Source organism: Numenius arquata, chromosome 24 (genome assembly GCF_964106895.1).
Source record: "Numenius arquata chromosome 24, bNumArq3.hap1.1, whole genome shotgun sequence".
Taxonomy (NCBI): domain Eukaryota; kingdom Metazoa; phylum Chordata; class Aves; order Charadriiformes; family Scolopacidae; genus Numenius; species Numenius arquata.
In genome coordinates, this window is record NC_133599.1 from 1,311,134 (window position 1) to 1,336,136 (window position 25,003).

At 54.5% G+C, this 25,003-nt stretch overlaps 1 protein-coding gene across 1 annotated transcript; it reads left to right on the top strand.

The window, feature by feature from the left end:
• The first annotated feature begins 761 nt into the window (after positions 1 to 761).
• LAMB3 (laminin subunit beta 3) lies at positions 762 to 25,003 on the top strand. Its single transcript, XM_074163490.1, has 22 exons — positions 762 to 810; positions 1,291 to 1,445; positions 10,144 to 10,258; positions 10,374 to 10,447; positions 10,898 to 11,080; positions 11,484 to 11,547; positions 11,874 to 12,049; positions 12,748 to 12,868; positions 13,240 to 13,428; positions 13,521 to 13,676; positions 14,078 to 14,274; positions 15,201 to 15,312; positions 15,773 to 16,145; positions 16,637 to 16,797; positions 17,822 to 18,030; positions 19,157 to 19,360; positions 20,025 to 20,169; positions 21,511 to 21,718; positions 22,736 to 22,877; positions 23,247 to 23,423; positions 23,866 to 24,019; positions 24,493 to 25,003. The coding sequence occupies exons 1-22, from the start codon at positions 762 to 764 to the stop codon at positions 24,627 to 24,629; spliced, it is 3,501 nt and encodes a 1,166-aa protein (XP_074019591.1). The 3' UTR covers positions 24,630 to 25,003.

The following is a 25,003-nucleotide window of genomic DNA, read 5'->3' on the forward strand; positions in this document are numbered from 1 at the left end:
CTCTGGCAGTTCTGCCTCCCCCGGGGCTCTCCTGCAAGGCTTCCCCGCAGGGACCCTGCCGGAGACACGTGTTCTGCAGCGATTTTTACAGGTTTCTTCTTTTTGTAGAACAAGACTCGGGGCCGTCGCGTGCGCTGGCGATTTTTGATTTGGAATCGATTCTGGAAACTCAGGGCAAAGGGTGGGGCTGGAGAGCAGAAAGTGCAGCGTGCGGGGAAGAGGTGGCTGGGGAGGGGCATGTGGGGGGGTATGTGTGTGCACACTCGTCAGGGCATCGCTTCTAGCCGCACATTGCGACCTGGCATCAGCACCGGCTCCCTGCCCGCCGCGGATCGTGGTGCTGGGGCTGCAGCTTCTCGATGTCCCCAGGGAGCCGAGCAGTCAGGAATCACAGCTCTGCGGAGGGCGAGGTGCCGCACCGGTACCCGAGGTTCACCCCAGCAATAACACAACGATCCAGAGAGAGCAGCCGGGGAAGGGGGCAATCACTTACGCACTTTAGGAGAAACTTGTGCGTGCTTCCTGAGTTAGATGAAAATCTGGGATTGTTTGTACATTAAAAACATACACAGTCTGAGCATCTGGTTTTGCTCTTTGTTATTCTTGATTTGTCACCCATGTTATTCTGTTGTAGATCAATTAAAATTATCTCCTTGTGAACTGAGAAGGAATGGAAAGGACCTGGACTGAGCTTTAGACTGGCATTTTCTGCTCATTTTAGCTTATGCTGCAAATTCTTCCCTAGGTGTGTCCCTGGCAGGATGGAGTCTTGCTGCCAGCTTTGGCCATGGGCATTATTTGTCCTCCTGGGTAAGGCTCACCATACAGTGTGTCTAAAGGGATACAGGGGAAGCTGACTAAATAGAAACGCTGCTAATGTAAGCTTTGTATTAGTACCAGTATTATGGCAGCAGCTGGGAGAATGGTATTTGGTAACAGCGCTGGTGTGTGGCAAAAGACTGCTCTCTGTTCTCTCGGCTATAGGGCTAGATGTATAGGTGAACAGGGGACAGCAAACAGGGCTGTTCAGTGTGATGGGCAGGGAACTGAGCATCCCTGCAGCCCTGACACTGGGGTTGTGGCAAAAGAGATTTTCAGAAATATCTATTAGTACAAAGCACTTTAAAAGTGCCTTTTTCTTAATAGAAATAAAGGTAATTCAGGGGCAGAATACCTTTGTCCTTTTTTGTGTAGGGTTGTAGTTGGTGTGTTGTAGAAACAGCATCGTGCTGGCTGATGTCTGCGTGCCACCCTGACACAGCCCCAAGTCCTGTTTTCCTGCTGTTCCAGCTGCCCCGTGGCGGGTGGGCGCAGAGCGAGCCTGCTCCCAGGGAGCCTGTTACCCCCCCGCTGGAGACCTCCTGCTGGGACGAGCCCACCACCTGAGAGCATCCTCCACCTGTGGCCTCTCCAAGCCCGAGACGTACTGCACACCCCACGGAGAGGTACGTGCACCTCCTAAACCTCACGTAGGGATGCTAACGCCTTTGCCCATCCTATCCTTCCTGCCCTTGTGCAGGGACGTGTTTAACCTATTCCAGGTATTTATCCCCCTTCCAACCATGCTGGGCCATCGCACCATCTGTGGTGTCCTCTCAAGCCCTGTGGTCAAGAAGAGGAGCTGAGCACGAAGGCAGTGGCAAGGAAAAGGCAGCAAAGCTCTGGTGTGGAGCACCAGAGGCAAAACGGAAGCTTTTGCATCCAAAATATCCTAAGCCTTCCTGTCCCTGGACTTCTTAGTTATAAACTAAGCTCATATTTCACTTGTCAAAAACGGGAACATTTCAGGTCTTTCACAAAGACTTGGAAAAGCTTCTGAACCGAACAACTGTTTTCAATTAGGCTGGTTGTGCGGAGGCAGGAGATGGTGCTCGGGAGGATAACGTTTCAGCCAGCTGCAGGTTCCCAGGCTCCAAAGCTGCCACCAAATCAGAGGAAGAGTTTAAGGATAAATCTGCCTGAGCTCAGAGCTGAAAACTACAGGGGTGATGTCCCTGATGTGAGGGCTTCCTAAAGCCTTTCTCTGTCCCTCTGGCAGTGTTAACCCCGTAACTGCCGCGGGAGGAGCCCGAAAGGGAGTGGGTTTAATGCAGGACAGGCAAAAAGGGTCTTGGAAGAGATGCTGGAGAGGAAATGGCAGCCCTCCAGTGAGGCGGTGTTTTCTGCACTGAAATCCAGCTCCAGTGAGTCAGCGTTCTTCTGCTTTTAATTCCCTTTGAGTTGAAGGCCAAGATGTGGCAGTGAGTGTGTGTGTGTGTTACAGGGCCGGTGCTCTCAATGGGCTGGAGAGATTTTCGCCCCTCTGTGTGCTGGGGGGTGACTGGGAGCTGCTGGTTGGTGTGGAACTGGGGCAGCTCCCTGGCCCGGGCGGGCACGAGCATCGCGTCCTCCTGGATGTGGGCTGGCTGCAGCCTCTGGCCTGTGCCAGGGCGTTTGCCAGGCTGACAGTTGTGGTCAGGCATTTCCTCCCTCCAGGCTCCCGCTCGCTGTCTCGGAGCCGTTTTGCTGCTCTCAGTGGTGGGGCCATTCGCTCATCTCCCAGCAAACCCCCGCTGCGTCCCGCGGGTGCTGTGGCCCATGGACTGCAAAAAAGCAAGCAGTTATTTTTGCTCTCACTTAATTTTTTATTTTTCTCAACTTCTGTTTATACTTGAGGAAAACTGTACATAAATGTACCTCTGGAATCCTCGCTTAACATTTGACTTTTGACAGTGACTTTTACTTGAAGAGGGGCCTTGTACCATGGGAAGTGAGTGTCTGCAGAACCCTGATTGAGCTGGTCGTGCTAACACCAGCTGGAGTGGGCGAGTTATTCCCTTTGCCTGCCCTTGAGAGATCACTCTGAAGGGTCTGCCGTTGTGATCATCTGCATCACTTGTAATCTTTGAAACGGGGACTGGGCGTCTCTCCGGTGGCTGCAATGTACCTCGAGCAGAAACGATCCGCTTGCGAGGTCCGGTGGCGGTGCTGCGGAGGAAGGCGGGGGCAAGGCTGCAGCGGTCTCTTGCAGTCTTCAAGTCCTTGAACTATTCCGTTTTCATATTCCTTATACCTTGTCTTACAAGTACCAGGGTTAAAACGGGTATGGAACAATTAACACTGATGTGCTAAGCTGGATTCTCCAGTTCTAGCTTCGGGCCGTATATGTGATCCTTTCCTTTACTGAAAGGAGAGATGCGTCGTTCCTGCTAGCAAATTCCTCAAGGACCCTTATTTCTGTTGTGCTGCTGTAATGGGAGTGTTGAGTCCACCAGCTCCTGTCTCTGCAGGAGAAATCCCTATGCGTTGAGCATTTCCTAATTTATTCCTCCCTTTCTCTAATTCCCTAATTTAGGCAAAAATTAATCCCTTGAACTCAATTTTCCTATTCCCATCCCATAAAAAGTAAGCATGTATAATTTATGGACTCCTAGGAGGTTGTTGTTTTTTTTTTTTTTGTTACAAGTCTTGCTCTTGTTTTGCTGCCAAATAGGTACAAATTTGGAGTGGGTTTTGCAATCTCAGCAGAGGGCATGGGATGAGGGGTTGCTCTCGCTGGCCGCCGGAGCCAGCTGGCGGGCACGGGCTGTCTGGCCGGGCCACCAGCCCACGCTGGCCTCAGGGCCCTCTTTTGCAATTCTGGTGGGTGACTCGCTGTGGACATGGATTTCAGCCTCTGCTCCATTGTCTGCTCCGGCTCCAGATCCCTCTAACCTTTATACTTTGCACTACTGATTGCTCCATTCCTTGGCCGTAGGCTCAGTCTAGTGAAATCCAAGAGGGACACAGCATTGCCATTTATAGTGCAGGGGGTGGCAGCGGCGATTAGAAAAGTGATGGGGGGTGGAAACCAGGCAGACCAATGGTCTGGCTTGGAAACCACTTAGCGCTTGGGAAATGGCTGTTGGAGTCAGCAGGGAAAGGGAAAAAGCAGGAGGAAAACTGAAAATAAAATAGAAAAATAAGCGAGCCTGGATTTGGAGTCGTAACGGCGCGGATGTGTGTGGAAAGACTCTCGTTGACCGAGGTGCGATTCAAGGCGCAGTTAACTCATCTCTCTATCTAACTGCTGCGTGCAGCGCTGGGATAGGAACACGGAGCAGCTCACGCTGCCGAGCTCTAGCCAGGGGAAGGCTCGGTGTGGCTTTCACGCAGATTAGCAGGTCCCTGGTCCCCTGGCCTGGCCTGGCCGCCCGAGTGACAGCACGAGGGCTGTGCTCGCCTTCAGCTGTCTGCGGTACCCGAGCCCCGGGGTGTTCACACCCGGCCAGATTAACACTTCTCTGGAGGGAGAGCGTTTCTTTCCTGTGGGCTCGTGCAATGCTTTCAGCTTAGACATGTTCAGAACTAGAAAATAGCTGCAGACTTTTCTGGATGTGTTATTAATTTTGAAGAGTGCCCAAAGCAGCCTGCACATCGCCGTGAAAGCTTTTGCCAAAGAACAGGCGAGAGAGGAGCAAAGCCGGGTGTCCCTGTGCTCGTGTAGCTGCTCTTGCTGCCGTGTCCTGCATCCTACAGCGGAGCAGTTTGTGTGGGGGGTGACTACGTGGGTCCTCAGGTCCTGACACTGGGAGACTTTATCCAAAGTTGAATATCCAAAGTCGAACTCCCATTCGAATGTTGTCGAGGTCCAAGATTTTCTGCCTCCTCTCACCTGCCTTTCATGGGCACTTGGTGGATATGAGGAATGAAGGGTGGGAAGTCACCTGTGTCACCCCCTGTGTCGTGGTGACATGGGGTTAACCAGGTAGGAATCGAGACGAGGGGTGCCAGAGAAGCCTGATCTCTAAATAAGTTATTGGGAGGGGAGTGTGAGCGGTGGGGCAGCAGAGCTGCTGGCCTGGCAGGGGATTCCTGCTCCCGCTGACGGATGGTCGCAGCTGCCTGGCAGGGGTTGCTCCGTACATCTCTCCCCGCCGTGTCTCAGCACTGAGTCGTCTTCGGCTGCTTCCAAAAATACAGGCCAATGTCTGCGAAAAGCAGTATGTGCAAGACTAATGCTTCTGTCTGCCTCGTTGCCACCGTCTGATGGTTACATCTGCTTGCCCACCTGCCTGAGTCGGTCAGGGAGCTCGGTACTGATCCAAACCGTGCTGCCTGCCGGCTGCTTCGGCAGCCCTAGACCTGTTGGGACAGGGGAGAGCGCGCTGAACAGCCACTGAGCCGCCCAGCTCGTTTGCTGTTCAGACCCACGTCATCTGTCAAACTCAAGGTTTTTTTTACACAGAAAAATGCATCCACAAAATCGTGGAATAATTGTGGTTGGATGGGACCGCAGGAGATGCAGCCCCCTGCTCAAAGCAGGGCTTCTAGTTCTGGGTATTGCTTCATCGTGCCGGGGGTTTGCATCGAATAATTTGTATTCCCGACCCGTTGAAGGTAGTACGGCAACCAGGGGTTGCTGCTCTGTGCTTATCTCATCTTATTCTGGCATTCAGACACACCCTGCTCTGTCCTGCAGGGATACGTCCCTACCTGCAGTGAATGTGCAGCAGAAAAAGCCTGTTTCCCATTATTATTTTTTTTTTCTCCTCCTCCTCCATTCTCTGTATCTTTTTTTTTGCCGCACGACTGCAAACCGACACATATGCTGGGAGACATCACGTCATTCCCTCGCAGACAAGTTGCAGAGGCAGGAGGACCCCGGCGATGGGTCTGCAGACTGGCATCCTGGCAGATTTTAAATGAAGTTTCGCTGAGGGGGGATGATGTGAGAACAGACGGGGTGAGGAAAACAGGCACCCACGTGTTTGCTTTTAAGGAGGAGAAATGAGCTGCGTTTCCTTAAAACCCCACACCCAGGATGTTTGTCCGACTTGTGCCTGCGCCCGCCTCCCTGCTGTCCCCTCTGAATTTGGGGGTCACTGGTAAAACCAAGGTCAGAGCCCTCGATTTGTGTTTTGAGCAGAACCTCAGAGCTCGCTTTCCAGTGTCGCTTCTGGCCGCTCGAGCACAGCTGTGCCGTTGGGTGTTAGGGCTGAGACAGATCTGTGCCTCAAAGCTGAAGCACCGTCCCGTTTAGCAAAGGGCGATGGCTCGCTGAGAAGTTTAACGGCGCCGACATACCCCGGGGTAACGTCTACCCTCTTTTCCCATGGAAAATGTACAGAGTGCTTCCCAGGCCAGAGCAGCCCCGCTCTGTGAGCCTGCTGTGTAGCCACGTCCTACAGCTGGTGTTAACAGGGAATGAAAATGGGCTGGAACAGGGAATTGCATAACTCTGCTTTAACAGGTGCCCTTCTTCCTAAAGTAATTTATTCTTGCTGCCCACCCTATTTCTTAATAACCCTCAATCTCTCTGTATATATATAACTTCCCACTGCTTTCTAGATTATCCCCAAATAAACTTGGAACAGTAATTACTGTCCCTATACAATATTAATTGTGCAAGAGCACACAAGGCTCCCGTATGGGAGGCTGCGTGCCAGGAGCCCGACTGACACAGTGCCCCGCGCTGGCACGGGGCTGGGCTCAAGGCAGGACCACCACGGCCCCTGCGGCGCAGAGAGGGCTTCGTTCCATGACTGCAGAGAAGCAGCTTCCCATTTTTGCTGATGAATAACTTCAGTTTATTTTGGGTTGTGCACCTATGCCAGGAGGTTTTATTTCAAGGGCTCTCTACTCGTATGAAAATGGCAGCGAGAGCTACTTAAAATACTTTGGTCTGAGTCCATCGGCTTAAAATTATTTGTGGTTTTCTGCCCCTGCGTGAGCGGGGAGGCATGAGAGGCCGGTCAGCAAGCGGTTCACAAGGTCAGAGCAGGAGGAGAGCAGCAAACCCCTGTATTTCTAAGACATGGATCCGTCCGTTCTCAACACGCTGGCTTTCCCCCTGAAATGACTGCCTTTCTGAAGGCCGGAAGGAATTTCCTTTAATCTCCAAACCTCTATAATCTGTGTTTTGGGTGACTCTTAAGAGTAGCTTGGAGGCACAGAGGGGTGGTTAGTGGTTTTTGTGCAGACCTACAGCTTCTTTTGCCTTGCTGCAGGGGGGGCCTTCTCAGCCCCACGTCCCACACCTCAAACACGTCCCGATGCTCTTGTGCCGCAGCAGCACACGGGCTGGGGCTTTGGAGGGGACGACGTGCGGGAGAGCCAGGGCTGGGGCTGCCCCGGGGCTGGTGACCCAGCTCAGAGCGTGACCTCTTCATTTCCAGTCTCACGTACTCCCACAGCCCTGGGCTGTTCCTGGCAAGCCCAGCTCCCAGGGATCCCCCGGGTCTGCTGCTCTGCCGGCAGTAAAAGAGAGGGAGAGCCGGGGAAAGGTGTGCGCTTGGTGCATCTCCCCTCGGCCCAGCGCTGGACTGTCATTTTTGGTAATTCCCTCTGTCCCAAGGAACTTTGAGACACATAGTCACAGTCAGTAATAGCAGATCCTCCGGTTGTGCAATAGAGGGGTTTCACAATTGGAGCCAAGGACGTGAAATGAATTTTGCTTCCAGTGTTAATTTTAGCCTTAATTAAAAAGCTGAGGAGGGAAAAAAAATTAAGAAAAAAAAAATAGGCAAAAATGTTTGCACCGAGCACAGCCCCCGGGGCTGCACCGGGAGGGTCTGTCTCACACAGACAGTTTTTAAGCCTCATTTTTCTTTACACTGCATTTTAAGTGTGTGGCAGCTTCATTGCCACCATCGCTTTGGAGCTCCTAGAAGGCACTCGTGTCTCTGGCTGTGTGAATGGTCTAATAAGTATGCATGAATCACTCCTAATGAATAATTTAGCTGAGATTAACCTTTCCCCTTGCAGAAAGCCTTCCTTCTCCCTTTGCTAATCACAGTCAGAACTGTTGTGAAGTTTAATCATTATTGGGAATTGTTGACTAGATTATTTCTGTGGATAATTTCTGTAGCTTCCTGACAATTTGCTGCTAATAGTCATTATCTGAAATGAGTTCTTCTGCCCGGACCCGATTACATGATTTCTGATTCTTCCTGGCAGAGCCAGGAGGAGTTGGTAGAGCCAGGGGAAATTGCATGATTATATATTTTGAATTCTCTGTTTGCTTACTCTGCAATATTGCTGTAAATATTGTAGTTAGCCAACTCCTGTTCTGGGATATTTATAGACAGAGAACATAAAGACTATGGAAAGTGTTATGGAAACAGATCGGTTTAAGTGAGGATCTCTCCTCAAAAGCCACCCAACTGCTGAAAGCTTCCCAGGTCCCGGGACAGAGTGGGGTCGGGTCTGGGCTTCGTTAGGAGCAAACACCATCCCGGGATCTGAGCTCCCATCCCAGCCCCTCGCTGTGTTCTGTCTGCTCCCGGGGCTGGGACGACAGTGGTGTGGGACCAGTTAGAGCTTTCTGGTTGAAGCCAGCCCAGGCTTTGTGTGGTTTTGGGTGAGAACAAGCAAAGAGGTACCTCTGGAAAAAGTTTTCCGTGAATTTTTCTTTAAATGAAAAAATAAAAAAGGTATTTCTTATGAAGCTGAGTCCTTTTCTGTAGAAATCAGAGACTTGGCTGACTTAGATGAGCCTGTTTCAGGTGTAAGGAAATAGGTGTAAATGGTGAATTAATCTTTTAAAGGGGAAACCAGAAGTCGTGGTGCCACCGTGCCCTCCTGGCCACCACCTCCTGCTGCCTTCCCGAGGCACAGATCTCTCCCCATCCCAGCTCCTGCGCAGGGTTGTGTTTGGGTTGGAATTGGCTCATTTGTTGAAGTATCAGATGGGGAGATTGTAGCACAGAGGTGGATATAAAGTGCTTCTTGTCACTTGTCACCCGATGTCTCTGCTCCGCCGCTGAAAGCTGATTCCATCACTGGGGTCCCAAACATGCCCATGCCTCTGCGGTCACTTGATGCCACCCCAGGGGCTGCCAGCCCTCACACAGGGTATCTCGTTGCCTTCCTGGGGTCAGCTGTTAGACCTTGTGCCAGACGCATTCCCTTCCTCTCCCCGAAACCCTCCTTCCTCCCAGGAGATGACCTTTTGGAGACATCCTGCCCCACGCCGCCGCGGCCATTGCTGGCAAATACTGTTCTTGGTCTTCCCCAATTCCTTGGGCTTTGGGATGTGTTGGTGTGAAGCTAGTGTCCCACTGCTCCGTTTCGGAGCCTACTTTACTGCCTGGGCCACCAACAACTTCAATTTCTAGTTGAAATGTTTCATGTCGCTTCTACTTTTGGGACAGTGGTCTCTGCAGCCCCTCGTGTTTGCCCCGCTCTGTGTGGCCAGTAACGGGTGCTTTGGATGGGCCCTCCCCGTGTCCCCCGTGGGACGCTGCTGCGGGCTCTGTCACCCCCTGCTATTTGAATGTCCCTCTGCGACCTGCCCTCCCCACCTTGGCCCCACCTGGGTGCCTCCCCCCATTTGTGGTGGCCCTGGCCCCAGCCTGCTTGCCCACCCCCTGCCCGCCTCTCCTCTTGGCCCACGTCTGGACCTTCCCCGCTCCCCATCTCTTGCTCAATCTCCTTCCTGCCACTTTCTACACGTTTCTGAGCCTCCTCATCTGCCGCCCACACCCAGCAGCCCCGTGTTGGTGGTTGCCCGGTGCGTTGCTTGGTTAGTCAAAATTTGGGTATTTGTTTGCTCCTCGGGGACCCTGTTTTCTCCCGTCCCTGCGTTCCCCCTGCCACAGCTCTGTTTGCTCCTTGAATTACTTGCTCAAGTGAAGGGCTGAACTTTGAGCCGCTCGACTTCCCACCCGCTGACTTCTCACCCGCTGCGCTGTTTGCTCCCGCTCCGCTCCCCAGGGAGAGCGCGGGGCGCCGAGCATCGCCCGGGGCCCGGGATGCGAGAGAAAGGCCTTTCTGTTCACCCAAACAAACAGCCCCTCGGCTGTGTGGAAAAGGCAAAACTGGTCCTGAAAAGCTGCAAAGAGCTTTCTATCAAGTGTTGTCATTGTGGAAAACTGGAGGTTTGCTTAGAAAAAAAGGCATTTTTGGTGGTTTGCCAAAAATGTGTTTTAGTCAAAAGCATTTGGGTTTTAGTTTTTAGTCCATAAAACCATGAATTGCGCTTTTTAATGGGGTGTGAAGGCGACCGCTCGAGTCCTGTGTGTCATTAGTCTTATTGATCGCGGTTCTTCAGATTTCTAATAAACCAGCTTCACTGATGCCATTTGTTCCTGGTGAGCCCATGTTACTGGGCCCCGTCTCCAGCAGGGTCCTTCCCTCCGGCCCAGCCGGGACGGTCTCTTCCACCCGCCCTTTCTCTTCCAGTGGAGCGTGAAATGCTGCAGGTGCGACTCGCGGCTGCCACACGCTTACAACGGCCACCGCGTGGAGAACGTCCTCTCCTCTGCCGGGCACTCACGCTGGTGGCAGTCCCAGAACGGTGAGTACTACTGGGCACATTGGGGTCCCCCGGGACCCTGGCTCAGCCAGCTGAGCAGGTTATTTTCCTGAAGTCTGCCCTCTGCACCTCTGAAGCTGCCTCTCTGTGCCCACAGGCGTCGAGCGTGTCTCTCTGCAGCTGGACCTGGACCAGACATTCCAGCTCAGCAGCATCCTGCTTCACTTCAGGGTTTGTATGCATCATCCCTGCTCGCGAGGAGGTCACACATGGTGGTGGATGGGCCCCACTGATGTGGGGATGTAGGCACACAGTTCCCTCCCTTCCCGTTCGGAAGGACGCCAGGGATCGTGCCTCCATCTCTCCATTTTCCCCATTTGCATGGCCATTCCCCTGGGTGTTTGGGAGGAGCAGAGCAGGGTGGTGGGTTCCCATCCCATGTCTATCTGCCCAGAAATCTCCTTGGTGCAGACGCACACTTTGTGGCTGCGAGTGCGGGGCTGCAGCGGGGCTGCCCGAGGGAATGGGGGGGGACCCAGAAGTTGTTGGTGACCTGCAGGGTAGAGAGTTGCTCCAGCAGCCTGCGGAGACCTGAGCCTGGTGGGAGGAGGAGGAGGAGAGACATCCCCACGGCTGGGGTGTGTGCCGCGTTACAGATGTGCCTCTTTCCCTGCTCTGCAGTCGCCGCTGCCTGCTGCAATGCTGATCGAGCGCTCCACCGACTTCGGCAAGACCTGGGAGGTGTACCAGTACCTTGCCTCTGACTGTGCCACCACCTTCCCCCACGTCCCCCGGGGCTCCCCCGAGAGCTGGCAGGACACTCGCTGCCAGGCGCTACAGGGCTACCCTCTGCACGGGGGCAAGGTAGGATTTGTGGGGTTTTGTGGCAGGGACCCCCCCACATGCCCGTTATCCCCTCTGTCACCCTGGGTTCAGGGCAGGTGGCCTGTGCAACGCTGCTGAAACAGGCGGTGGCCTGGAAATCTTTTACACATATTACACCTGGTGAGGGATGGAGCCCGGGATCCAGCATCGCTGAGGGGAGTCCTCAGGAGGATTCTTGCTCCTCTGGGAGGAAAGCCCTCGCTGCTTCGTGACAGGGGAAGTGTTATGTTGGTCTTTCTGCAAAATCCTCTGCAACTCTGAAGCCTTTTCCCTGTGTTAAGGGATGTTCTGCAGAGGCAGGTCCAGAGCACACACTGCCCAGAGCGTGAGAAGGAAGCACCTTGTGTTCCCTGCTTTTTAACTTTTCTTTTTTCCTTCTCAGGTGAAATTCAGTGTCCAAGACCTGGCGTCTACCATCACCACCTCTTACAGCCAGGCCATCGACAGTAAGTGAACGGCCTCTTATATCTGAGAAAGGGAGAGGGGCATGATGCACCTCGTGGTTCTTCCTGCATGTGATGGAGAGCTCTGAGCCTGGGTAACCCCAGGGGAGCAGCTCTTTGGCAAATAAGGCCTCGAGCTGCGTGTTTGGCTGCTGCCCTGGCACCTCTGATGTGTCAAGGGGCAGCGTTTGCTGATGACTCGGCTGCTGCTCTTCGTGCCAGTGCCTCCATCTCTTGCTCCGAGCCCTCCACGTGAATCGCGTTGCACCTCTGCGTCCGGTGCCGGGGTGCCTGCTGCCCCCTCACTCCCTCTCCTCGCTCCCCAACAGAGCTGGGGCAGTTCACCAACCTGCGGATCAACTTCACCGGGCTCCCCCACATTGCGCGCCAGGGCTACCACTCGCCCAGCACCTTCTACGCCGTGACCGAGATGCGGGTGCTGGGGAGCTGCTTCTGCCACGGACATGCGGACCGTTGTGTCCCTTCGGGAGAGCCGCAGGCCACAGTGAGCACTGGGGTGAAGCCAAAAGCTTAAAGATGAGCTCTGTGGTATCAGGCTCTGTTACAAACCCAGGGGGGCTCCTCGGGAGAGCTTGGCCGGGATGAGCAGCGATGGGGTGTGGGAGTCCTTCCCCTGGCCAGAGGCCGCTTGTAATCGGGGGAAACGATGCCCTGATTTGCCTGCAGCAGTGGGGTGGTGGCTGTGAGACAGCAGCCTGTGGTACCCCTGCGTAAATCCCCTTTTTGTGTCGGGAAGAAGGTGGAGTGGCTTATAAGGAGTTGCAAAGCTCAGCAGCTGTGGGAGGCTCTGGGGGAACTGCTTCCACCAGTACTGGGGCTCTCGGCTGGGTGGGGAACACACAGAAGGTTTCTGCAGGCTCCTTCATGCCCAGAAGGATTTGCCAGCACAGGTTGTTTGCTGTCGTGGATTCTCTTGTCCCCAGTTTATGGTTGTCTGCTTTGCCTTGAGCGTGGTTGTCCCCGGGTGGGTGGAAGAGGTGGTGGGAATTGCCGTGGGTGAGGAGCAGCCTGTCCCTGGCCCAGGGGAGTGCTCTTGGGTGCTGGAGCTTTGTCTCTGCGTGGGGAATGGGGGCTGTGTGGGGCAGGAGCAGGCTGGGGCTGTGCTGGAAGGGCATCAGGAGGATGAAGCTCTGAACTGAGCAGCTGCCGTCCCGGAGGGGTAAAGCCTTGTCTCTGCAGCAGGTCCACGGGCACTGCGTGTGTCAGCACAACACCGCCGGTCCCAACTGCGACCGCTGCGCCGCCCTCTTCAACGACCGGCCGTGGGCGCCCGCGGAGGACAACAATCCCCACGAGTGCCAGAGTATGGCGAGTGCCTTTCCCCTTTCCTTTTCCTGAGGCCTTTCCTAAATCCTCCCCAGCCATGAGTGATGGTACCGGGAGAGAGCTCAGAGACCTTTTCCCGGGGCGCTTTGTGGGGCTGGATGCTAACACGGATGTAAAAGACACCCCAACACGTTTTCAGGCTGGGCTTTGCTCCGCAGGGCTGTGGCTGGGCGATGCCCCAGCACTCGGCCACGCTGTCCATGGGGTGGCAGCTGGGTCCTGGGGCGGTCAGCGGGTGTCACTGTGTCACACAGGGGACTCGGGCACCCTCTAGTGCCGCAGCCGCCGCTGCCGGAGGGGTTTGCACGGTTCCAGCACTACCTGGGCCGTTTTGTTGGGGTTTTCTAGGGTGCAACTGCAACGGTCACTCGTCCTCGTGCCACTTCGACCCGGACGTGTACCGTGCCAGCGGGGGGGCGAGCGGGGGCGTCTGTGACAACTGCCAGCACAACACCGAAGGCAACCACTGTGAGCGCTGCAAAACTAACTATTTTCGCAACCAGCGGCATGATCTCGCCCATCCTGAAGCCTGTCTGCGTGAGTGCACGGTTACTCCCCTCTAGTCCCTTCACTGGTCCCCCCCCTGCCCCACGCACCCCTCAGCAATGCTGTGTCTTGCACGTTTCCAGCCTGCGAGTGCGACCCAGACGGCACCGTGCCGGGCTCCATCTGCGACCCGCTGACAGGGCGCTGCATCTGCAAGGAGAACGTGCAGGGCGACCGCTGCCACCTCTGCAAGCCGGGCTTCACCCAGCTGGCCAACGCCAACCCCATGGGCTGCCGCAGTGAGTACACCCCAAAGCAGCCCCTGCTTCCCAGGGTGCTCCTATCCCACCTCTGCACTCGGCATCCTCGGTGGCTCTGAAAGGGATGCAGTTCCCCGCCAGCTTTGATTTGGGTTTTCCAAGTTTATAAACCTCCGTGCTCAGTCTCTGGCCTGTCTCGGGTTTAAGTTTGGCAAAAAGCACAGGAAAGTGGAGTCTAGGGCGTGTGTAGGGCTGTATCCCCTTCCCGAGTGCCTCCTCTGGTGTGTGTGGGTCCTTTGTGCCGAGCTTGGGTACGAAGGGAGAGACAGGAGAGCTTGCCTTTGGGTGGCTGCAAGGTGTTTCTGTGGACCTGGCTTTGTGGGACGCGAGGCTGGGGCTCTGCACCCATTTCTAGTATGACAAACCCCTCTCTATTTCAGGATGCACCTGCAACGTACTGGGAACGCGGCAGGACATGCCCTGCGACGACGAGACGGGGAGGTGCTTCTGCCTGCCCAACGTGGTGGGACACGACTGCCACCAGTGCACGGCCGAGCACTGGGACATGGGGAGCGGCCGGGGCTGTCGGCCCTGCGGCTGCCACCCCCAGGGCTCCCGCAGCCCCCACTGCAACCAGGTACCGCCCAGATCCCCGGGCATCCTCAGGGCAGATTCAGCATTTTTCAGCAATGTTTCTTTTTAGTTTCCCTGCCTTCTTTCATGCATACACCTGTGAGCCTCCTCTCTCTTTTTCCTTTCCCAACTCTGCAAATGCTGCTGTGAGGAGCTGCCCAGGGGGAGTAGAGGGGTCGAGCTGTGCAGCCCACAATGCCACTGCCAACAGAGCCATGTCCCCACTGGGCAGCACCGCACCGGGGATGGCTCAGAGCATCCAAATCGCCCGTTGGGTGGCTCCATTGTCCTGTCCCGTCTGCGGGAGCCTCCACAAAAGGCCAGGGCATTCCCTAACACATCCTGCTTTTATTTTCCTTTTCCTATTTCCTAGAAAATACTATGACAGGCTATTCATGAAAAATGAAAGAAGGTGGTAATTATCAAGGCAAGATTAAGCCATTGTAAAAGGCCTGGTATTTAGTAAAGAAGTCCTAATAAGACATCTTCAAGCAGGCAAGGCAAGTTAATTATCCTCAGTTGTCAATGAAAAACACGTGTGTCACTTCAGGCTTAAGAGACAACAGGGAAAATTAAAGTTAAATGTGAAAAAAAACCCCATGACAAATTCGAAGAGCCAAAGGTAGATCCCAAGTGAGCTCAGTGCAGGGAGGAGACCCGAGATGACAAAGTGGTTGCTTGTGGGCGATTCCTTTGTCTTTGAAACAAAGCTTAAACCTCCGCTTTGCAACGCTTGGGCTGTTTGGAGACTCTTTGCATCGCCGTGCCTGAGCCTGCAGCCCGCCAGGAGCAGCGCGGGCACGTCCCGGGACTCAGCCTGAGTGGAGAAGATTGTCCGTGTCCTGGCTTTAGTGCTCAAGAGCAGTCGAGGGAGGGTCCCCAGGAAAGCATCTAGAGCCGGGTCTCCCTGATGGGTTTCTCTTTCCTCAGTTCACAGGACAGTGTCCGTGCCGGGAAGGCTTCACGGGACGGACGTGCTCTGCTGCGCAGGAGCAGGTTTGCCCAGACAGGCACTACGGAGACGTCCGGGCAGGGTGCACAGGTAGGGAGCATCCTTGTCATTTTGGCTTGGTGTTGCTTAGCCCTGGAAATCCCAGGTTATCTGGGAAAGAGCTCCTGAACCATGTCCTGACATCAGCGCTTCCCATGCTATTTTGCAAGAGAAATTTACCTCTCTGCAACAGCTTCCTAATTAATCCCTGTTGCTCTCCAGATATGCACCAGTCTCTCCCAGCAGCCTTGGGTGAGACCCTTGGCCATGCTGGTCTGGCCCTGCAGGGTCGGGGGCTGGGTGGGCAACTGGGCTTGGGTGCTCTTCCTGTTCCTCTGCCTGTGCCACCTCCTTCCCAGGTGCTGCAGGGCTGATGGGTGGGGTTGGGCTTCATATTGTGTTGGCATCCCATTAACAGGGCCTGATTTTATATGCCTATATGTATATAAATTTATTCCTCCCCCTTCCAGTGGCCTTCACCTCTATACCTCTCCACTTTTACGTTCTCCAGAGTGTGACTGTGACTTCCAGGGCACAGAGGACATGGGGTGCGACAAGACCACGGGCCAGTGCCTCTGCCGCCTGGGTGTCACGGGCCCCCGCTGTGACCAGTGCCAGCGGGGCCACTGCAGCATCTACCCCGGCTGCGAGCTGTGCCACCCCTGCTTCCGTGCCTACGATGGGGACATCCAGCGCCTGCGCCTGCGCCAGGCCAGCCTCAGCAACTCCACCTCCCGCCTGCCCCTGGGGAGTGGGGGGTCCCGCTTCGGCCCCCGCCTCGCACAAGCTGAGGGCAACATGCAGCAGGCGCAGGGCATCCTCGGGCGCTCTCCCGCGACAGAGCAGAGCCTGGCCCGGGTGGGCAGCGCGCTCACTGCAATCAGGTGAGGGCTGGATGTTGCTGATGGGTGCATCCCTTAGCTGGGAGGGGATGCTGGCTCTTTTCTGTGTGCTCACTCCACTTGTCACACTGAGCCGCTTGCACACGTTCTGCTTTGTTTCTGTACCTGAAAATCTTACTCTGTTCACGTGGTGACCAGGGATGCAAGAGAAGAGAGCTTCCATGTGTGCCTGTTCTGTGCAAGATGCCGGAAAGGCAGGAGGCCGGAGGAGGGGCTCAGCACCGTTGGCATCCTCAGGGCATGTTCAGCGTGCCTGGTCCCTGAGAACTGGGGTAGAGCTGTGCCCAGCCCCGCGCTCTGCTGCCTCTGCAAACCTGCGAGGCCGTCGCGTGTCCTTGGCTGTCAGCTCTGTTGGCTCAGAAGTGCCTCTTCACTGAGTGTTGGCAGCATCCCAGCGCGGGAGAGCCCTGCTCTCTGTCTGCAGGTGCTTTGCGCTCTACTTAAATTCACATTTTCTGCTTTTCCTTTTCCAGGGAGCAGGTCCGAGGTATAAATCCTGACCTTCGTTTTCTGGATGAGACTGCCTCTCTATCGAGGGAGCTCGAAGCCCTCAACAGCAGCTTGCTGATCACTAACACCCAGTATCAGAACAAGAAGACCCAGTTTGAAACCAGCCGCAGCACGGATCTGTCAGGTACAGCGCTGCGGCTGTAATATCTCTTAATTTGCAGTCGTTAATTTACATACGCGTGACTGTGCCTGGTGGTTTCCCACCGGCCGGGTGGGTGAGATGGAGTTTTTAACCTGTTGTTAGCTCAGGAACAGCAAATGCGTCTTCCCTCCCCAGCAAGAGGGATGCTTTCTACCCGGCCTGTGGTCCGTGACCCAGGATTTCACCCTGTCGGGTTACTTGCTCTGGCGTTTTGGGGCTGGGTGGCTCGCTCCATGGCACCGCGTTCCCGTCCCCCGGCCAGCACGAACTCTGTGGGAGCGGTGGGAAGGGGGGAGCCCCACTGGGAGCGTGTCACTGAACCCGGGAGGAAGCTGAGCTAATGAAGGTTGTGCACAGATGGAAGGGATGGAGGGGTGGGGAAGGGAGCCAGGTGGCTGTCAGGCGCTTAGGAGAAGAGCTAATTAAGGGCTGTGATGATGCTGGTGGTAGGCTGCCATTATATCCCTGGTACAGCTAATTCTCTCCAAGCGTCTCTCTGCTGCCTCCCCCTCGCTGCTGCACTGTGGCTTGGCTGAAGATGCCTGAGCAGCTGCTGCCGGGCAGGTTTGCTCTGCACCTCGGCGTCCGAGCCGGGCTGGCAGGTCCATGTCCCGACCACCCTCCTTCCAGGCCGTGCTGGAGGGGAACGGTGGGACCTGCTTGGGAGCCAGGGAAAGGGCTCTGAACGAACCTTGTCCTCATCCCTGTGAGCAAAGCCCAGGATCAGCACGTGCATGTCGTCTTCTTTAGTTTTGTTTCTGTCTTTTAGCCCCAACCCAGAGTCCTGTCCTTCAGCAAAGCTCTGTAGCTCACTGATGGAATGGCTGAAAGGCATCTGGAAATAAAAGGAGCTTTTCCATTGTGCTGTAGTGACTAATCTCCCCGGCTGTGCCCCCCTCCTCTCTGTGCACATCCCAGGGTGTAGTCAGTGCCTTCGTTTAGGTGGCTCTGCTGCATTTATGAGTCACGGAGGCATTTGTGTCATTTATGGGTTTTATTCCTGCAGGAGCCTTCAAGACTATCAGATCTGCGTACCAGACCTCCACCAATGCCAGCAGCCTCCTCGCCGGCGCCTCAAGGCTGCTGGCTGAGTCCCGGGAGAGCCGCGGGAGCGCCGCGGGGCTGGAGGGGGGGCTTGCGGAGTCCACCTCCAAGCTGCTGACCCTGAAGGGCCAGATAGCCTCGTCTCCCAACCTGACCCCGGTCATAAATAAGGTGAAGATACAAAGTGGTTTTCTGGCTTCCCCACTGGGCACATCTACTTTTCAGGAGGGCCCTGTAGTGCTCAGGAGGCAGGATTCACATCCTGCGGTCATGCATCTTTCCTCAGAGAGTTCAGCATGGCCAAGACAAACTCTCTGTCCAGAGAGACTCATAAATGGCATCCAAGGAACTTGCTGCTTTGGGGCATCGGTGGAGAATTGTCAGAGCATCCCTTGCTGGGGATTGCAGATACCGAAGCGTTGCCCACCGCCCCCTCCCAAGCACACGCTTTTTCCTCCAAGGACTCTCTCATGTGTCACTTCTTGTATCTCAAAGACCCACTTAATTTCTGGATGAGGTTTCTTTTATTTCTCCTTCGCTGCTTTGTTATTGCCATGGAGATCCATTTTGGTGTCTCCTAATGCACGGTTGCTGTGGAGACCACCACCCTCCCCTCTCTGCTTTTCAGGGCAGCAACATATTCCCAAGCGAGCAGCCTGTGCCGGTGCTTGCACTGGCTCTGGGTTTGCGTGTGCCCCTGCTGCAGTGTGCTCTTTGGCGGGTGGTTACTCTAGAAGGTGCCATGTAATTAAAACCACTGATGTCCAGGCAGGAGGGCAGGGTCTGCTCGTCCCATTGACTCTCCCAAAGCAAATGGCCCAGGTTGGACAGGGTTCCCCTGCCAGGAGGGGCAGAGTTGCTGTCCTGGGAGGAAATGAGAGGTTTGCTCCATGCAGACACGCTCTGTTAGTCTTCGTGAGCTGCTGGGGTTTAGCTCTTGTTTGCTCTCGTTTATGCTCAGCTTGGGGTGGTGAGGAGATGCAGACCTTGCCTTGCCTTCTCAGGTGTGGGCATTCAGTGCTGCCGCTCACATGGGTGGCTCTGGCTGCCCTTTTCTGACACAGTCAAGGTCTCTGGTCATTCGGGCTGTGCCACATCCATCGCTATCAGCCCTGTGGGGAGGGCTGGCTCCGTCCCCGTTCCCACGCGGAGCCCTGCAGCACATCCCCCAGCTCCCTGGGTGAGGGTCTGTCGAAACTTTGGCCCCTGTTTTGTGCTGCTTTGCCTCCCCGAGGGCACTGAGGTCTCTCCAGCCAGACGAGTGCCCTTGCTGCCCCACCGCTCTCTCCCTCCCCAGGTCTGCGGTGGGTTCCGAGTGGAGACGTGCACGCCGGCCCGCTGCGAGGGGCTGCCCTGCCCTCGGGACAACAGCACTGCCTGTGGGGCCGGCCGCCCCTGCTATGGCATCTTCCCCATGGCCAGCGGGGCCCTGGCCACGGCTGGGGAAGCCGCCAGGGAGTTCGGCAGCCTGAGTGCCCGGCTCCAGGAGACAGCAGAGCTGGTGAGTGCGGCAGCGATGCCCGTCCTACGGCTGAACCCTGTTCTCCATCCAGAGCCTGGGGGGGAACAGCTGTGGGAAGAGTGAGCTGTGATAAAATACCCCATCTCCAACTCTGTTTGAGACTTCATCTTTTGGACAGCTGCAGAAATTCAGGAATTTGTGAGTGGGAGACTCCCTGCTGTGTCTGTGGGTCCTGCCTCCCCCAGCACAGGAGCCCCGGAGCTGAAGGCACCCAAGTGGTTCTGGAGCGGTCCCAAGGCAGCCTGTCCTCCTGGTTTGGGATTAGTGTGGCGGGAGGGATGGGGATGTGGAAACCTCCCTGAATCCACTGGTGTATCGGCTTTAACATTTGATGTGATCCGGAGTGTGTGTGTTAGTGCTGTTGCAGCTTCTTTCTGTGGCCTCTCGGGTGCTTGCAAAGATAAACTCATTCAAAATCCATTTCAAAGGTGCTCTAAAAAGCCAAATGGTACCGCCCCTGTTTGAGAGCTTCCTTTGCAAATCCAGCCTCAGTCTTCAACATTTACAATCCTTTAAAGCCAGTGGCATCTTAAGAATGGGGAATAGCGTAATTTCAGAGTGCTTTGCCCAGTTCACTCGGAGTTGAGGTAGGGCTGCTGGGATTCCAGAAGAAATGGCTCCATCAGGATATTGTTGTTTGCAGATCAAAACAACACAGATGTCTGCAAATCAGATTCAAAGCAATACTCGGCGCCTCGTGGAGCAGATGAGCATAACACGGACTCAGATAGAAGGGGACGTCCGGCGCATCCAGCAGTTCATCCAGCAAGTCCGAAACTTCTTGTCAGGTAGCGCTCTGCGAGCTGTGAAGTGTGTCTGTCTGCGCAGCTTGGGTTGTGCGTGGAAAAAACAAATTTTTATGGTGATATTATGTATGAGAGTACAGTACAAGGGAGTCAGCCAAGCAGCTCAGCCGTTAAGCTCTCGGATATCCAGTTTATCTGCACATGAGTATTTACATAGCAAAGGTGATGCACGTCCTCTGAGACCACAAGGCAGAGTTGGGCACTGCTTTCTGGAAACGGAGAAGATGTTTCAGCAATACAAAAGTCCGTGACTTCAGCAGCAGCTGCAGTTTGGCCACCTGCCTTGCTCGGGCATGACCCCACTGTTCAGATCGACCCAAAATATTCCTGGCTGTTTTCTCTGTGTTGGCTTCCCCGGGACGTCACTGGAGCAGACCCTGCCTGCTTCCTTCCGGGGACATTTGGGGCCATCTGTGAGGTCCGTGGGGCAGGAGGTGCCACATGGCCTTGACCTTCAGTGCGCAGGGCTTCATGGAGAGGAGGAGTCTCCCAGCATCCCCCCCATGAACTGCTCTCAAGCATTACTTCTAAAACAATTAACTGAATTAGCAGAAATGAAAAGCTGTGGAGGAGGCAGGCTCGTTGTCCGTGGCATGGACAGCAGCTTGCTCTGGGTCCCGCTCTGCTGCAGAGCCCTGTGCCGTCGCTGGGGTCTGAGGACAGACCTGTCCCCGAGGATTTGCAGTCGGCATTGCCCCGATGCAGGGAAGTTTACTGGTAGCACTCACTGACTGGGGATAAACAGACAGACCTTCTCTGGAGCAGACTATTAATCAGATGAGAATTGCTCGTTGTCCTATAAACCAATGGGATGACTTATTATTTGCAGACAGATTGTAATAACTTAATGAGCCTCATGAGCATTAGCTGAATAAGAAAATCAGGTCATTTGGTGCTGCCTGGTGTTAATGATATGTGAAGTGAAGATATTTCTGAGCTAATCACTGGGCTAATGTCCCTTGGGCTTTGGCTGCCTCTTATTCCTCAGTTTTATTAACTTTTATTTGTGAAATAAAAGAAGGCTTGTCTTTGAAACACAACCTCATCTGCTCAGTGAGGTCCATCCGACTCTGCTCTGGGCTTGGCCGTGTTGTTCTTGTCACCAAATTAAAGGCATCATTTCAGTACTTTCCTGAAAGTTTTGCTGATGCGAATGAGGGGTACATTGAACTCAAGGGGATGAAATTCAGGGTGGATCCTGGCAGGTGTCTGAAGTGAAGAGACTGTGTGTGAGAGCTCGCGTGGCTGGGTGCCCGCCTTCATCCTCCCTTGCATCTTCTGTCTTCCACCTCCCGTTTCTGACGCCGTCTGTCTGCTCCGTAGACAAGGACGTGGACCCTGCCACTATCCAGGAAATCAGCGAGTCTGTCCTCTCTCTGCGTCTCCCCACGGATGCTGCCGCAGTCCTGAGAAAGATGACTGAGATCCAAAATCTGGCGACGAAGCTGCAGTGCCCGGAGAGCATACTTGCCCAGACGGCCGAGGACATTGCTAAGGCCAAGCAGCTTCAGCAGGAGGCGGAACAAGCCAGGTCGGTTGGGGTTCAAGGGCTTTCTGCAGCTGAGGGTCCCTCAGCCAGAGTGTGGGGTGGGTCTCAGCTGGGTTGAAATCTCACCCTGCTGGAGCTGCACCGACTTGCACAATGTGAAGTTTTAGCCCCGGATCCTCGATGTCCGCACAGTGCCTAAAAGAATGAGTCTGCAATCTCTGCAGGCACCTCCCTGGTGCCCCAATGCAAATACAAAATCTGGCTGCCAAGAATAGATCTTGTTATAGCTGCTAGAACAAGAAGGTCTTTACCAAAAGTGGTAGAGGCTTTTCTCTATCTCTTGAGTCCCTGTGATGGGAGATGACAGGGTTGCCCTGGTATTACTTGATATTGGTGACCTACATCCTAATTGCACAAGAGAGCATGAGGAGATTAAATGGGCTATTTGTTTTCTGGGTGAAAGTTGGGAGGATTATCCCATGGTCCCTTAAAAAGTAATTACAGAGTGTCCTTGGAAATTTGGAGCATCTACTTTGTCACATGTTGACTTGCAGCAATATCCCAGCGAGGTTAGTGGGATAAGTGTGTAAACTCCTTGATAGTGTCTGACACCTGCTTAACCTGCTGGAAGTGATGAGCCAAGGGAGTCTGGCTTTCTGTGGGGAGCTCTGTTGCCCGACCTGAATAGTCCCACTGCAAGCAGAGAAGTGTTCATTGAAACCGGTTCAGTGGTTATTGCTTTCCCTTCAATACTTTTTCTTGCACTACTTAAAAAATAAATGTTTCTATCTAGTTTAAAGGAAGGCTTTTCTCTCCCCTTCTCAGTTTGTCTCCTCTGCTTGGGGGAATGAAATGGCAGTAACACTTCCCTCGAAAGGAAACCTGCCGGGAGTGCAGTGTGTGCAGATGTGTGGGCTTGTGGCTTTTGGGGAGGGAGATTGCAGCCTTCTCAGTAACAAGTCTTGCTTCTCAAGCTTCCTTATTTGGCCTCTGCAACCGTGACTTCCAGCTCATGTAATTATTTACACTCATTCCTGGCTGTTTCCCACATTTCCCCAGGAACCGGGCGAATGCCGTGGAGGGCAACGTGGAAGAGGTGGTCAGGAATCTGCAACGAGCCAACACGGTGCTCCTGGAGGCACGGGGTGCTATCAGGGGCTCTGGCTCTTCCCTCCGGTTCATCCAGGAGCGCGTTGAAGAAGTGAGTGATGTGCGGTGATTTCCCAAATAGCGACACTGTGCCCTGGCCACCGTGCCTTTGAAACTTCCCCACTTGGTAGAGTCCTGCACCAGCACAGCTGGGAAATGGGATCTGGTGAAGCTTTTGCTGTAAAAATCTCTTCCTTCTGCTGTTCCTTGTTGTGTACTTCTCCAAACTCTAGTCCCAGTCCCTGAGGAACCCCCTGGGACAAGCCCTGGGGCTGCCGTGCTCGGATGCGCAGGGAGCAGTCCTCACTCCCTGCTGAAACCCTGCATCTGCGATGTGGCTGTCAAGCAGAAAATGGAAAAAACCATCAGGAGCGGGGTTTGGGTGTGATTTCCTTCTCAATGTGGATCACTCTGCTTTTAGATCGAGGCTGTTCTTGGTCCGGCGGAGAAGAACGTGAAGTCCGTGGCAGAGCAGCTGGAGGGGCTGATGGAGGGGCTGGCGCGGCTGCAGGGTGGCGCGGACCAGAACCGCCTGCGGGCCACCGACGCGCGGGAGACGGCCGGGCAGGCGGGCGAGCAGGCCAGGAGCGCCCAGCAGGTACCGGCCAGGGCGGTCGCAGCCGCGCTCCGCTCCCCCGCTGTCGTTAGACAGCAAAGCCAGCTGTGTCCTGACATGTTTGTGGATGAGGCGAGGAGGCTTTCCTGTTCAGGCCACGGCTTGTGTGTTGCCACGTCACTTTGTATTAATCTGATGCATTATCCCCCTGGTGAATTTTTCCAGGATCTTTCCCAATTCTAATGCTTTTTGCTGGAAACTTCTCTCTGTTGTATCTCCTGCCTGAGGCAGAGTAGCCCATACAGCTGTCAGTCAGCATCTTTCAGGGTGCTCACAAACTGCTACTCATTTGCGTGATAACATCGTGGCAAAGCTCTAGTGCAGCATCCATTTCATATTTAAAACAGATTCGGTATTGGGAAATCCCCTTCCCCCAAGTCTTTTTGCTTGATCCTACCTGCGTGGCTTATTTGCTTTTCCGCAGGCTTTCGAACGAGTGAAACAGATGTACGCTGAGCTGAAGGGGAGGATGGAGCAGAGCCCAGCTCTGGGAGAGCAGGGCCGCAGGGCGCAAAGCATAGACCTGGAGGCACAGGCTCTGTTTGAGGAAACTCTGGCCACGATGCTCAGGATGGAAAGTAAGACTCTTTGTGAACTCAATATAATAATCTCACACCCTGGGGAAGGGCTTTTGACTCCCAGTGGGGTGAGGGAAATAAATTAGGAGGAAGACAGCATACTTTGGGCAGTGAGATGGTGCAGAGTTGGGCTGCATCCGCTGGGGCTGTACCAGTAAATTCAGATTTTGTGTGGGTGGTCATGGAAGGGACGCTCTGCCCGCGATGTCGATGTGCCCCCACTTTCTTCCACAAGCTTACTTCCATTTTTAAGCGTTCAAAAGTAATGACTTTGTTTGGAGCAGTTGTGTTGGGGTGTTTTGAGGGGGAGAAGGGAGAATGCGGGAGGAAGATGAGATATTTGTTTTCCTCGCCCCAGCAGAGCTGGCAGGAGGGAGGTGGAGGCTCAGCCCAGCCTGCTGGGGAGCGCAAAGGCCACCGTGCCTTCCTCCTGTCCCATCATCGCGTCACCCTTTCCTGCCCTCTCTCCTCAGCTTTAGAGACGGAAATTCAGGAAAGCAACAAGGCTTTGATGTCCAAGTCTGCCCGGCTGTCGGGCCTGGAGGAGCGGGTGGGAAGGATCCGGGACACCATCAACAAGCGAGTCGCCTACTATGAGAGCTGCTCCTGAGCGAGCGCCCGCGACGTTGCCTTCCTTCTCTGCAGGCACTGACTTCTGTATTTATTCCCATTTTCCGGCTGGAGTTCTCATGTGCCTAACGTCTCTATTTTTAGTAAATTGAGTTTCTGAACCTCTGGAAAATAGCTGCACCGAGCCAAAGGAGCAGCCCCCTGGAGAGGGCGAACCTTGCTTGGACTGGCTGGAGCTGCCCAGTGTTGGAGGAAAAAGGGGGAGAGACATCAATCTTCCATTGCAAATGAAAGCATCCCCGAAGCTGCTGTTTCCAGAGGGGTTTATAAACCAAGACATTATTTCTTTTTCTTGTTTTAGCTCTTTTAGCTGAATTTCATTGTTCAAATTAAAACCCTCATGTGGGGCTTTTT